Source organism: Delphinapterus leucas, chromosome 20 (genome assembly GCF_059928025.1).
Source record: "Delphinapterus leucas isolate spDelLeu-1000000601 "Yukka" chromosome 20, BTC_Dleu_Yukka2, whole genome shotgun sequence".
NCBI lineage: Eukaryota > Metazoa > Chordata > Mammalia > Artiodactyla > Monodontidae > Delphinapterus > Delphinapterus leucas.
Genome location: NC_143148.1, coordinates 60,542,279 through 60,557,181, shown reverse-complemented (window position 1 = coordinate 60,557,181; position 14,903 = coordinate 60,542,279). Strand labels below are relative to the sequence as shown.

The 14,903-nt window shown below is 48.2% G+C and overlaps 1 protein-coding gene across 13 annotated transcripts in view; it reads left to right on the top strand.

The window, feature by feature from the left end:
* The window catches only part of ANKRD11 (ankyrin repeat domain 11), a 171,310-nt gene that overhangs the window by 58,673 nt on the left and 97,734 nt on the right, over positions 1-14,903 (top strand). For 12 of the 13 annotated variants that reach the window (XM_089903439.1, XM_022582892.3, XM_022582893.3 and 9 more), the window contains exon 2: positions 11,908-11,989. The exons of the other annotated variant lie outside the window; for it this stretch is intronic. In XM_089903439.1, coding sequence (XP_089759565.1) covers positions 11,981-11,989 — 9 coding nt within the window. In that variant the 5' untranslated portion in view covers positions 11,908-11,980. The remainder of the gene's footprint in view (positions 1-11,907; positions 11,990-14,903) is intronic. 13 annotated transcript variants of the gene reach the window in all.

The following is a 14,903-nucleotide window of genomic DNA, read 5'->3' as shown; positions in this document are numbered from 1 at the left end:
ACCCTGAACCAGGGCAGGAAATACAGTCATAATTCCCTTGGGGCTCCATCTGTGCACTTGTGTGTGCTGTGGATGTGTCTGTGGTGTGGCTGGACTTTGTGAGTTCAGTGGGGAGCTCTGAGCTGGAGAATGGGAATTGAGATCTACCCATATGGTTGTTAGAGCCTCAGAGGCAGGTTGGATGACCCCGGGAGAGCCGGGAAGACCCACACCGCAGGAGCGGGTGGAGTGACAGCAGAGAGTCTGGGTGGGGTGCTGCCCGGCGGGATGGGTGCTGCCCAGAGGCCAAGGCAGGGCAGCATCAGTTATGATACTGGCTTGGAGGGAGGAGGAGCTCAGCGTGCCCTGGGTTTCTGAGCTGAGAACTCTCTTGTGAATACCAGCCTTGTGTCTGTATTTTGGGTCAGAAGGGCTTGGTCACTTTTAGACTTCAGCTGCGTCCCAGAAGCTGTGAGTGCACAGTGGGGTTGGGGGTGGTAGCGTGGGTGACCTTCGTGGATACAGGCTCTGCAGCCTGACTTTGAGGCAAATGATTCAACATCTCAGAATCTGGTTTCTCAACAGAAAAAAGGAGCCGATCCTGTTACTGCCAGGGTTGTCATGAGGGTTAAATGAGCCAGTGTAGGGAGAGCAGGTGCAGGGCAGGGGTGGGCAGCTGTGGGGTGGCAGGGCTGCCCTTCTGTGCAGGACGCGTGCCAGAGTGTGTGCGGACGGCACAGAGACATGCTAGGCGCGTGGCCAGCTGGCCCCTCCGCCCACCGTTGGTGCTCGAGAGCTCTGTGACCACTGCGGGTTCCTGGGAGGGCAGGGTTGGGTGTCAGTCCGCCGTCGGGAAAGCTCTCCTGAGAGGCTGCGCTGGGGCTGGGTTCCTCCCTGCCCAGCGGCTGCAGGTGCCCTGCTTGTGATGCCCGCGAACGTGGGAAGGTGTGGTGGGCACCGGCTCCCATCCTGATCTCCAGAGAGACGCTGGAGAGCTTCCAGACAGTGTGCACTGCCTTCTGTCTGTCTGAAGAGAGCTGTTCATTTGGGTGCTGTCCCTTTCTTTCCTGTCTGGGCAGCTGGTGCATTGGTGGAACTGGCAGAGGGTGGGCCTTCCAGCAGGACTGGGGTGGGGCCTGCAGTGTGGGACACCTGGTACTAAGTCATCCATTCAGCAGTTCCTAGACTTGGTCCTTGTTCTGTGCTGGGCCGCCTGCCCCTGCTGCATCTTGGTTCTACAGTGTTAGGGCTGCTCATCCCTGCCAGCTCCATACCGCCCCCCCAGTCACATTCGTTGCATTTTAGATGTTAACCTGTACAGATTATTGGTGTGAGCTCACATTCTCCGTGAAAAGAGTAGCACACATTTAGGGAAAATGATGTATTTTAAAAGGAAACAGTTTTACATTGGATATCGAAGAACCTTAAACTTTTCAAATGAAAGGTGTTTTAGGGATTATCAAACCTAATCCCCTTGTTTTATGGATTAATAATCTCAGGGTTGTTTCCTGGTATGTTTTTTTGAATTTTATTTTATTTTGTTTTGTTTTATTTTATTTATTTATTTATTTATTTTGCGGTACGCGGGCCTCTCACTGTTGTGGCCGCCCCCGTTGCGGAGCACAGGTTCCGGACGCTCAGGCTCAGCGGCTATGGCTCATGGGCCCAGCCGCTCTGCGGCACGTGGGATCCTCCCGGACCGGGGCACGAACCCATGTCCCCTGCATAGGCAGGCGGACTCTCAACCACTGCGCCACCAGGAAAGCCCTTGAATTTTATTTTATTTTTTTTTATACAGCTGGTTCTTATTAGTCATCAATTTTATACACATCAGTGTATACATGTCAGTCCCAATCGCCCAATTCAGCACACCACCATCCCCACCGCACCGCGGCTTTCCCCCCTTGGTGTCCATACGTTTGTTCTCTACATCTGTGTCTCAACTTCTGCCCTGCAAACCGGTTCATCTGTACCATTTTTCTAGGTTCCACATACATGCGTTAATATATGATATTTGTTCTTCTCTCTCTGACTTACTTTACTCTGTATGACAGCCTCTAGATCCATCCGCGTCTCAACAAATGACCCAATTTCGATCCTCTTTATGGCTGAGTAATATTCCATTGTATATATGTACCACATCTTCTTTATCCATTCGTCTGCCGACGGGCATTTAGGTTGCTTCCGTGACCTGGCTATTGTAAATAGTGCTGCAGTGAACATTGGAGTGCATGTGTCTTTTTGAATTATGGTTTTCTCTGGGTATATGCCCAGTAGTGGGATTGCTGGATCATATGGTAATTCTATTTTTAGTTTTTTAAGGAACCTCCATAATGTTCTCCCTAGTGGCTGTATCAGTTTACATTCCTACCAACAGTGCAAGAGGGTTCCCTTTTCTCCACACCCTCTCCAGCATTTGTTGTTTGTAGATTTTCTGATGATGCCCATTCTAACTGGTGTGAGGTGATACCTCATTGTAGTTTTGATTTGCATTTCTCTAATAATTAGTGATGTTGAGCAGCTTTTCATGTGTTTCTTGGCCATCTGTATGTCATCTTTGGAGAAATGTCTGTTTAGGTCTTCTGCCCATTTTTGGATTGGGTTGTTTGTTTTTTTAGTATTGAGCTGCATGAGCTGTTTATATATTTTGGAGATTAATCCTTTGTCCGTTGATTCGTTTGCAAATATTTTCTCCCATTCTGAGGGTTGTCTCTTCGTCTTGTTTATGGTTTCCTTTGCTTTGTAAAAGCTTTTAATTAGGTCCCATTTGTTTATTTTTGTTTTTATTTCCATTACTCTAGGAGGTGGATCAAAAAAGATCTTTCTGTGATTTATGTCAAAGAGTGTTCTTACTATGTTTTCCTCGAAGAGTTTTATAGTGTCCATCTTACATTTAGGTCTCTAATCCATTTTGAGTTTATTTTTGTGTATGGTGTTAGGGAGTGTTCTAATTTCATTCTTATACGTGGAGCTGTCCAGTTTTCCCAGCACCACTTATTGAAGAGACTGTCTTTTCTCCACTGTATATCCTTGCCTCCTTTGTCATAGATTAGTTGACCATAGGTGCTTGGGTTTATCTCTGGGCTTTCTATCTTGTTCCATTGATCTATGTTTCTGTTTTTGTGCCAGTACCATATTGTCTTGATTACTGTAGCTTTGTAGTATAGTCTGAAGTCAGGGAGTCTGATTCCTCCAGCTCCGTTTTTTTCCCTCAAGACTGCTTTGGCTATTTGGGGTCTTTTGTGTCTCCATACAAATTTTAAGATTTTTTGTTCTACTTCTGTAAAAAATGCCATTGGTAATTTGATAGGGATTGCATTGAATCTGTAGATTGCTTTGGGTAGTATAGTCATTTTCACAATATTGATTCTTCCAATCCAAGAACATGGTATATCTCTCCATCTGCTGGTATCATCTTTAATTTCTTTCATCAGGGTCTTATAGTTTTCTGCATACAGGTCTTTTGTCTCCCTAGGTAGGTTTATTCCTAGGTATTTTATTTTTTTTGTTGCAATGGTAAATGGGAGTGTTTCCTTAATTTCTCTTTCAGATTTTTATCATTAGTGTATAGGAATGCCAGAGATTTCTGTGCATTAATTTTGTATCCTGCTACTTTACCAAATTCATTGATTAGCTCTAGTAGTTTTCTGGTGGCATTTTTAGGATTCTCTATGTATAGTATCATGTCATCTGCAAACAGTGACAGTTTTACTTCTCTTTTCCAATTTGTATTCCTTTTTCTTCTCTGATTGCCATGGCTAGGACTTCCAAAACTATGTTGAATAATAGTGGTGAGAGTGGACACCCTTGTCTTGTTCCTGATCTTAGAGGAAATGCTTTCAGTTTTTCACCATTGAGCATGATGTTTGCTCTGGGTTTGTCGTATATGGCCTTTATTATGTTGAGGTAGGTTCCCTCTGTGCCCACTTTCTGGAGAGTTTGTATCATAAATGGGTGTTGAATTTTGTCAGAAGCTTTTTCTGCATCTATTGAGATGATCATATGGTTTTTCTTCTTCAATTTGTTAATATAGTGTATCACATTGACTGATTTGCATATATTGAAGAATCCTTGCATCCCTGGGATAAATCCCACTTGATCATGGTGTATGATCCTTTTAATGTGTTGTTGGATCCTGTTTGCTAGTATTTTGTTGACGATTTTTGCATCTATATTCATCAGTGATATTGGTCTGTAATTTTCTTTTTTTGTAGTATCTTTGTCTGGTTTTGGTATCAGGGTGATGGTGGCCTCATAGAATGAGTTTGGGAGTGTTCCTTCCTCTGCAATTTTTTGGAAGAGTTTGAGAAGGATGGGTTGTAAATGTTTGATAGAATTCACCTGTGAAGCCATCTGGTCCTGGACTTTTGTTTGTTGGAAGATTTTTAATCACAGTTTCAATTTCACTACTTGTGATTGGTCTGTTCATATTTTCTATTTCTTCCTGGTTCAGTCTTGGAAGGTTATACCTTTCTAAGAATTTGTCCTTTTTTTTTTTTTTTTTTTTTAATCACCCTTTTAGGGAGAAAAACTGGCAACTCAGGAGTACTAGACATTTCAGCTATGTCTTTCTTGCCTGCTCTCAGAAATCCTTTCACAGAACTTTTGTACATCTGTAAGTTGCAAGCGTCTGAGATATTTAAAGGAAAGCGTTGATGACACTTGGGTGTGGCTGTGAGGACCTGGGCCAGCTTTGGGAGAGGCTGTGTGGGCTCCTCCTTGGGGAGGGCTGCCCTCGTAACTGTCTTGTCTCCCAGCCCAGACACAGGGCTTTCCCACTTGTTCAGGTTGTCTGTAATTTCTTTCACGAGTATTTTGTGGGTTTTCATTCAGTGTACAAGTGTTGCATCTCTTTGGTTAAATCCATTCCTATATATTTTATTTTTTTTTTGATGCTGTTGTAAATGATGTTGTTTTCTTAATTTCTCTTTCAGAGTGTTCCCTGCTGGCATGTTAGAAGTACCTCTGATTTTGCACATTGATCTTGTGTCCTGCAGCTTTGCTCTGCTGCACTCTTGTTAGCTCTCATGGTTTCTTGTAGATTCTCTAGGGTTTTATATTCTTTTTTTAAAAAAAAATTTATTTATTTATTTTTTGGCTGCGTCGGGTCTTAGCTGCAGCACGCAGGATCTTTCTTTGAGGCGCGTGAGCTTCTCTGGTTGTGGTGCGCAGGTTTAGTTGCCCCACGGCATGTGGGATCTTAGTTTTCTAACCAGGGATCGAACCGGCATCCCCTGCATTTCAAGACGGATTCTTAACCACTGGACCACCAGGGAAGTCTCTGTGTTCCTTTTTAAGGTCAGTTTTCTAGCTGGACAACCTGGTTGAGTTCAAGCTTTAGTTGTGTCCTGTTGTGGTAGGTTGTGATTTCTGTCTGCGTTCCTGAGTGGTCGGTGGACCTCTTCTGTTAAGCACTGTCATGTGGATGCTTGCGGTGAGACTTGTGGGGCACGGGGATGGCGACTTCATGGAGCTGGACTGATGCTGCGCTCCCGTTAACAGAAGACAGGCTGGTGCCCAGTGTCCTGTGGTCTGTCCTCCTTGGACTGTTCCCTCTGGAGAAGTAAAGCAGATGGGAGTGGTGAGAGCCTGAGATCGATCAGTCGTGATTGTTGACACGAGTGAAGTGGGGAAGCCACAGCCCTGATTCCTGTGACCTTGCGTGTATCCATTGCTGGGGTCCCAGTGCACCCCGACCACGGTGGGTGACAGCGTCCTGTTGTCTCTGGAGAGCATGATGCTGACTGGGAAGTCTGAGTTTGCTGAGAGCTAGAGACATCGGTCATCTGTTTCCTGACTTAGACCCTCAGAAAAGGAGTCTTCGTCTTGTTAGTCAGGATTTCAAGTGTGTCTGTGATATCCGAAGGACTGCTCTCCATGTGGATTGTTGTGTGGACGGTGCGTAGGGAGCGAGGAGCCTGTGAACTTGAGTGTGGACTTGCTGACCCAGAGGCAGGCTGGTGAAGGTTCGGTGGTGTCCATGTCACTCCTGCCGCGAATGGACAGCTTGTTTTGCCAGGCGCAGCACTGTCCCCTGCTCCAGTCGTTAGGGGCCTGCTTTCCCAGTCTGCTCCCACTTCCCCTAGTTTGATTCTGCGCTCTTATCCCAGCTTTCAGGAGTTGCCCAGGCCCTGGTTTACAGTTTCCCTGGGGTTTCTCTTCATAGCTGTGTGGCTTGATATCTGAGAAACCCCTTTCTATCCTCCCCTAGGTTTGGCGGCTCAGTGGGCACTGGTCCCTGGACAGCAGCTCAGGCTCTCCCGCCTCCCCGTGTGCCCGTGTCTGTTCATTCTGCGCTTTCTTCTGTTCAGGGGCAAAAAGCGAGTTGTCTGGAAACATTAATTTTCTGTTTCCTGCTTGCTTTGTCCTCTGGTGAAAAGAAGCATCTGAGTTGAAGAGAGAAGTTGTACATGGGGCGTTTGTTTTCCCTCCAGCTCCTTCCCCACCTGCCTCAGCTATGCCCCGTGCCCCCCTGCCCCCCTGGTTCCCTTGAGCCTTCTCTCCAATCTAGCCAAGGAAGCAGCCTCTGCGTTCTTCAAACAGTGCCCTCAGTCCTCTTGGTTACATTTTAAGGTTTATTTTTGTTTTGTTTTTAATTAATGTTTTTTTGTTTTTGGCTGTGTTGGGTCTTCATTGCTGTGCGCAGGCTTTCTCTAGTTGCGGCGAGCGGGGGCTGCTCTTCGTTGCGGTGTGCGGGCTTCTCATTGCGGTGGCTTCTCTTGTTGCAGAGCACGGGCTCTAGGCGCCAGGGCTTCAGTAGTTGTGGCACGCGGGCTTCAGTAGTTGTGGCTCGCGGGCTCTGGAGCGCAGGCTCAGCGGCCATGGCTCATGGGCTTAGTTGCTCCATGGCATGTGGGATCTTCCCGGACCAGGGCTCGAACCCATGTCCCCTGCATTGGTAGGTGGATTCGTAACCACTGCGCCACCAGGGAAGTCCTTAAGGGGTTTTTTAAAGCTTCAGTGAGAACAGCAGGGACACGTGTTCTCCGTTTCCAGTTTCAGGGAGGCGGTGGTTGAGTGTGGGCTCTGGAGTCAGCCTGGGTCTGAGACCTGGCCCCCCATTCGGGGTGACCTTGGTGAGGCTGTGCACCTTCACAGGGCCTCAGAGATGAGGTTAGGCCAAACAATATGAAATTGTTAATATGAGACTTTTTTTTAGATCGAGATCATTGTAGATTCACATGCAGTTGTAAGAGATAATACAGAGAGACCCCTTGGCTACTTTGCCTAGTTTCTTGCAATGGGAACATTTTGTCAAGTTGTAGTATAATATCACAACCAGAGTATTGACATGGATACAGCCGGTGAATCTTAATCTTATTCAGGTGGGCCTTCCTTGTACCGTGTGCGCGCGCAGTTCTGTGCATCTCCATCACATCTAGGTCCCTGTATCCACTATCCCCACCAGAGACTGTCCTGTTTGCTTTTTCATAATCACACCCACTTCCCTTCTGCTTCATCGCCTCACCCTTGTCCTTAACCCTGGCAACCACCAATCTGTCCTCGATTTCTAAAATTTTGTCTCTGAGAACGTCATGGGAATGGAATCATGAATGTAACCTTCTGGGGTTGGCTCAGTACAAGCCCCTTGAGATCCATCAGAGTTGTTGCCGCACTGGTAACAACTTTCTTTCCTTTGTGTTTCTGAGTGTTGTTCCCCGCAGACCACAGTTTGTTTACCATTCACCTGTTGCAGGACATCTGTGCTAATTCCAGTTTTGGGGAATTATGAATAAAACTGCTATGAACATTCTGTGGAAGTTACTGGACCATTTCTGACGTACCAAAATGGCGGTCTCTGACAACGCAGTCCAGTACCCAGAGGCGCCCTGCGCTCTGCTGGGTGTGTGGATGTGTGGACCTAGCTGGTCTGTGCACAGACCTCAAGACACATCCTGCCTCCTCCGTGCCAGTGTCAGAACTACGGAAGAAGTTCCTGCTCTGGAAGGCTGAGCTCTGCGCTGGCCGCCTGCACCCAGCCCCGTGCCCCTTGACCTGGAGCGTTACCACAGGAGCCCGCGGCTGCTGTCTCTGGGGAGCAGGGAAGGGAAGGCAGACGTGGACTCAGCCCTGCCGCCCTGTGGGTATGACCACCCTCCAGCACCTTGGTGTCCTTGCACTGGTTCTGTCCACGGTGTGTGTGGAGCATCTGCCCACATGGGGCTCCGCTGTCACTCGCATCCACACTCCAACTTCTGCCAGGGAGCGTTGTGGTCCCTGGGAGCTTGGGGTTGGAAAACTGGTCTGTGTCTTCAGACCTCCGGCTGAGGCCAGTGCAGCAAGACCAGGCTTTGGCTACTTGGGATTCCCGGCATCTGGGGCCTCTGGAAAGGCGGCACAGGAGGGCGGTCAAGGAGGCCAGGGCGGTGCTCGGTGCTTTAAAACCCAGAGTGTGGGCCAGCCGAGGGGACCGTGCTTTCCGTGGGACTGATCACAACTGTCTAGTGCTCATCTCATGCTGAACGGAAACTGCGATTAGCAGTCACAGGCCTTTGAAAAATTAATTAATTAATTAATTGGGTCTTTTTAGAAATAAATTTATTTATTTAATTAATTTATTTTTGGCTGCGTTGGGTCTTCGTTGCTGCACCGGGGCTAATCTTCATTGCGGTGTGTGGGCTTCTCATTGCAGTGGCTTCTCTTGTTGCAGAGCACGGGCTCTAGGCGCACGGGCTTCAGTAGTTGTGGCACGTGGGCTCAGTAGTTGTGGCTCACGGGCTCTAGAGCGCAGGCTCAGTAGTTCTGTCGCACGGGCTTAGCCGTGGTTGACACTGGCTTCATGTTGCCAGGGTTTGCGTCTGCACTCTGTCCCCACTGGTCTCTACTTCTGGGTTGGGAACGTGCTCTTTGAATGCTGTCGCTCTGACAGTAATGTGTAGTCTACTGTGTTTCCTTGTGAATATGTGGCTTGATTATAGTTGTGGTGTTGGTTCTGATGTGAACGTGTGTGCAACACGAAGCTTTTTTCATATTTTAGGATATTTCTTCAATGTGCATTCCCCAGAAATGGGATTACTCTGTCACAAGGTACAAATATTTTAGAGGCTCTTAATTTGTGTTGTCTTCTAGGAATAATTGAGTCAATTACTAAGTATTTTCTCTTAAAATGAAAAGACCTTTAGACTAGAATTTAGAAGCCCTGGATTTTGTTTCCAACTGGCTTTTAATTCGCTGCATGACCTCAGACAACTTGAAAATTTATTATTTTTTAACCTCACTTAACTTGGGCCCGGTAGAGCACTGGTTCTCTACCCATGTGATTTTGCCCTTCAGGGGACTTGGGACAGTGTCTGGAGATGTGCTAGCTGTCACAGCTTGGGGAGGTGCTCCCGGCATGCGGTGGGCAGAGGCCGGGATACTCAGCACCCCGCGGTGCCCAGGACAGCAGAGGATGGATGATGTGGCTCCAGGTGGTAAGTTGTGCTGCGTTTGAGAAACTCAGGTTTCCTTCAAAACTGAATAGTAGTTGTATTATTTGTTGCATTCCGAGTGTAGACATTCATCATAAACTCTGTGTTGTTCCGTCACTGTCTTTATAGGAAAATTGAAAAGCTTAGTGACTTGTTGCTTTTCAGTAAAACCAAGGTGTGGTGATTGGAAACTGCTTTTCTAGTCCTTGAGGTTAATAATGTCAGCTTCAAAAAGTCCTGTACCAGCAACATAAGGACAGAAAAATCTAAACCCATCTTTGCAAAACACAGATACACATCTGTAAGCACAGGTCGGGAAACCACTTAGATCTTTTGGAAACCGAGTGCAGACCTTGGAAATCTGCTCTCCATAAGCACTGTGTCCTGGCAGCTGTGCTTGTCTCCTGTGTGCCTGTGCGTGTCCGGTCCTGATGCTGCACGGCTGGTGCGTTTGGAGGTGGGAGTGAGCTTGATGGGATTGTGGAACAATAGATGTGAATGGAATAATGCTGGTTGTTTGGTTCTTGGGATCTCAGTTCTCTTCGAGGATGCCAGTTCTCTTCAGGACCCTGCAGCGTCACTGTGTTCACATGGCCAGGCCGCAGGCTTACTTGATTGGTTGATTTGATTTCGGACATGGAGGTCTTTGGAGAGGCTTTTCAATAAAAGCTCTTCTTTTTATAATGATTTTGGAAGATTGTATATTGTGCCATTTGCTTTTCTTTTGATACTGTACTTTGGGTTTACTTTCAAAGGGTTGAAATTGCTACATTTTGATGTAAAAATATTTGATGGATGAAAAGATGTTTTTAGTTGTCTCTGTACCTTTAAACTCCTAGTTTTGAATGATGGAAATAAATTATTTCAATTAATGACAAAATGGAAGGGTGCCCAGTTACACAGTCCCGGGAGCGGGCATGGTCCTCTCATCTTCCTCTCCAGTCTTTGTCAGGGCAGCAGAGGGGACGAGGTCGCTGCTGGACCCGGGGAAGACTCACGGTGTAAACGTGAGAACCAGCTCTCCAGGCCCTGGGCCCTGGCCTGCCTAGCTTGAGCAGTATTGCTTAGACTTCGGGTGTGCTTCCTGGTTGGTATCCACCCCACCCCGACTTCCAAGAGGAACCGTTATTTTGAAATTTATAGTTTATGACTATTTGCTTTTCATTGATTTTTTTTTTTTTTTTTTTTTAAGATTTAGTTTTATTTATTTTTGGCCGCATTACGTCTTTGTTGCTGTGTGCGGGCTTCCTCTGGTTGCAGCGAGCGGGGACTGCTCTTCGTTGTGGTGCACGGGCTTCTCATTGCGGTGGCTTCTCGCTGGGAGCATGGGCTTTAGCTTGCGGGCTTCAGTAGTTGTGGCTCGCGGGCTCTAGAGCACAGGCTCAGTAGCTGTGGCACATGGGCTTAGTTGCTCTGCGGCATGTGGGATCTTCCCGGACCAGGGCTCGAACCCGTGTCCCCTGCGTTGGCAGGCGGATTCTGAACCAGTGCGCCACCAGGGAAGTCCCTTTTCATAGATTTTTACTGTATATGTAGTAAATCAAATATATTAAGTTTCACGTACTTTTGAAAGACACATACATTCAATATATTCCTCTGAGATCTTTTCTCACTCACTGTTACGGTTTTTGAGATTCGCTGATGTTGATACGTGTAGCTGCAGCTTACTCATGAGTAACGGGGTTGTTTGCCCATGGCTGGCCTGCCCACGAGGCCCCTGTGTGCTGCCACCCCCAGACAATATCTCTTAGTCATGTTGACGAAGTGTGCCAGCCCTTGTGGGGCCGCCCCAAACCTCTGGTTTCTCCTGCCGTGGACGCTGGAGGCATGTCTCCGACCTGGGATCCCAGGAAGCTTATGTGGTCTGAGTTATGGTCCTTTGCCTTTGAGGATGGATCCCTAGGTGGATAGAGAGAGGAGTGGAGAGGATACAGGGTGGCCGGGACCAGGCCCATCTGGGCGCCGCAGGAGCACAGCTTGAGGCTGGGAGAGGGCCTCCAGGCGGAGCAAGGCGGACGGGCCAGCCGTCGGGGCTTTGTGAGCCAAAAGGAGAGTTCACATTTTACTGAGTGTGATGGGGGTCCGTAGAAGATGCAAATGCATAACTTCGACAAAGGTTTACTGTCAAACTCCAAGTAAGGTGAAAGTCTGTGGACGGCCCTTCCAGGGCCCCAGTCCTCAAGCCCCTTCTCTGGGGAGAATGACCGGCCCATCGGAGTGTTCTTTCCTTAACTGGGCCTTTCTGGGCACTGCCATCCAGGAACCATGATCAAGAACAGAGACTTCCACCTGGGTAGCGTCCTCCCACAAACCACCAGGTGTGAGTGCCTCTCCTGGTGTCCTCTCCCTTTACAGCCCAAACCAGCCAGCCAGACATCCTAAAAACCTCTTGCTTGTCTGGAGTTCCGTGAAGTAAAGGAAGGTTGTAGTGTGGTCCAAATGGAGAGAGACTGACATTATAAAATGAACTGAGTAGAAATTATTATTTACATGAGCTAACTTTACTCTCTTCTTTCAGAATACCCTCAGTGCTGCTCTGGGACACGCCTCTGTTGGATTTAATTTACAGTCATCAACCTCGGCTTTTAGCGATGGACTCGGTAAATATTTTATTGTATTGCCTCTCTCATCAGTTTGTGTTATCTTCATTGGTTTGTAAAAAGAAGTATCAAAATATTTCTTTTAAGTCTTCACATTGGTTTTCTTGAGCTTGATAGAGCTTTGGCTAAGTGTTCTGGGTCCTGGATTTCACTTAACTGAGGGTGCTTCAGGGCGGTGGTGAGCTGTGTGGTGTCCCAGCGAGAGGCATTCTGTGGACAAATTAAGACAGGTTGGCAGCCTGGTCTGTGAAAGAAGTTGGTTTCTTGTCAACTTCTGTTGTCTTACTGGCTCAGTCCCCAAGTGGTCTGGAGCCTGTAGGACCTGCTTGCGGTGCCTGTTTTGTGCTCTGGGCGTGTTGCACACACACCATCTGAGAACTGTCCCTCCTCCTCTGGGGAGGCAGGCTGCCTGGCTGTGCTCTGCTCTGTGTCCCGTGTGTGGGCCAGCTGGTAGCCACACGTGGTTTTCCTGAAGTCCGAGGCCAGCGTGTGTGGTTGGTGGGTGTGGAGTGGGCTCCTGGCTCGTTTGCCCTGAGCCTTGCCTCCCGCTGGGAATTCCTAGCACGGCTGTGCCCGGAGAGGCAGCCGCCCTCCTGCAGCCTGGGGCCCGACTGGCACTCCTTGCTCTAGGACAGAGCCCTCCTCCCCTGGGACACGTTGGAAAGAAAACTCTTGGCTCCTTTGCATGTTTCCTACCGTGGCCAGGTATTAGTGTTTTAAAGCAAACAGTGCCAAAGTGTATCTTCTATTTTGTGTTGTTTCTAGCAGACAGGAAAGAAACCTTTCCTGCTACTTAATCTCACAGACCCCGTCCTCTATCTCAGCCGTCATTGTATCCGGCCACTTTGAAATGCACCTGGCTGGACTCTTTGACTTGAGGAAGTGTTTCCTTGGAAATGGGGGTGAGGTATGATGGAAAGATCTTAGTCTGCAGGGTGGTCTGGGATTAGAAAGAAGCCAGCCCGGCCAGTGGGGTGTGGTGGTGAGGGGCCGTGGTGGGCCCTGTAGCATGTTTGGAGCGCTCCCACGGCCATCTTCCAGGATGAGCCCATGCATTCAGCTTGGCTGTCACGGGCTGTGGGGCAGCCATTGAGAGACTCAGCCCAGCAGGGGGTGAGCTGGGCGTGGAGGGGCGGCCAGGCCCACCCATACTGCAGGCTTGAGCCTGGCCTTTGTTTGGAAATGGTAACATTGGCCTTAATTTATAACGAGGAAAAAGAAGATGCTGCTTAAATTAGGTTATTAACAAGCATTTGGTGATCACTGCTTAAAAGGAAACAAGTTATCAGCAGCTCTGCTGAGAGATCTGGGGCTGGCCCAGTTGTTCTAGTGGATTGTGAACAGTAGGTGTGTTAACGTTCGCAAAGTTTCCTGACATGTGAAGGGCTGGCTGTTTGACGGTAAGTCCCATGGCAGTAGTCCACGGTGTCTAATGCCATTTATCACTTTTGTGAACCATAAATATTCAGTTAATATTGATTGTAATTGTCTTTAAAAATCCACAGTGTATGGAAGGAATAGAGATAAAGGTGCTACTTTGACTGATCACCAGGGGGGCCCCTCCCGGGTCCGGGGCCTGCGTGTGTGGGCACAGGTGCCGGGGTCTATGATCCATGACCTTTCCTGGCATCAGAAGGCACAAATATAAAAACAGAATAATTTTGCAGGCTCTCTAATAATTGTTCATTGTTATTTATATCATTCATTATTTTATTTTATTTTTTTTGCGGTACGTGGGCCTCTCACTGTTGCGGCCTCTCCCGTCGCGGAGCACAGGCTCCGGATGCGCAGGCTCAGCAGCCATGGCTCACGGGCCCAGCCGCTCTGCGGCATGTGGGATCTTCCCGGACCGGGGCACGAACCCGTGTCCCCTGCATCGGCAGGCGGGCTCTCAACCACTGCGCCACCAGGGAAGCCCCATTCATTATTTTTAATTTTCATTTTGACCACGTAAGGTAGAATATGAAGCATTTAGATCACATCTGAGATCACTTTTTCTGACAGAGGTGGGCTTGTTAAATATCCTTCAGGGCACACTGCTGTGCTCTCGGCCCTGCCCTAAGGTGATCCAGATGTGGTTGTGGCTCCAGGGTCCGGGAGGGGGCGGGCCGATGCCAGCTCTGGACGTGGGCCCAGGCACTGCTGGGCCTCGGCTCTCCTGCCCTGTGAGGCGGTGATGGCCATACTCATCTGAAAGATTTCCCGAGAGCTTAAGTGACACTGTTTATGGAGGTAAAGCTCAATGAAAATAGAAGCTTTAAAATAGATTTATTCTTTGCTTTCCTTTCTCTAGCATAAAACACTAGTTTCACCTGATGGCTGGTGTAATTCTCGCTGTGTTAACATCTTTCTTGGTAAAGCGCAAGAGTCGGGGGAGAGGTGAGCCTTAAATGGCTCTCGATGGCACGCGTTCCGCCAGGGTTCGGTGAGGGTGTGGCTGCTGCCGCCGAGGGTTGTCAGCAGCAGGGACCCCAGGGCAGCGCAGGGTGGTACCGTTGCTTCCTATGGACAGGAGTTCTGAGTGATGTTTCCAAAAACAGAGTGGCTTCTGGAAGTGGCTGTTAGAGTAATAAAGGCAGTGTGTCTATCTGAATGGAGGCTTGGATCTAATGGTTTATGTTTCTAACTGAACACCTTCATGAAAAATAGAAAAGTGGTCACTTTCTAAAATTGAAGTACAGTTGATGTGTAGTATATAAAGCTTATGTAGTAAGTTATAGTATAGTGATGCGCAGATTTAAATGTTACATTACAGTTACTGCAGAGTGATCACTTTTGACTTGCTGGGGTGTGCAGAGCAGTGACACGCCCTGTCTGTGGCATCCTGGCGCCCGGAGCAGGCTGTGCTCACTGTGGAGCTGTGAGCATGAGAACTGCAGGTCTTGTCAGCGGCAGAACCAAGTCCCCCTCCACC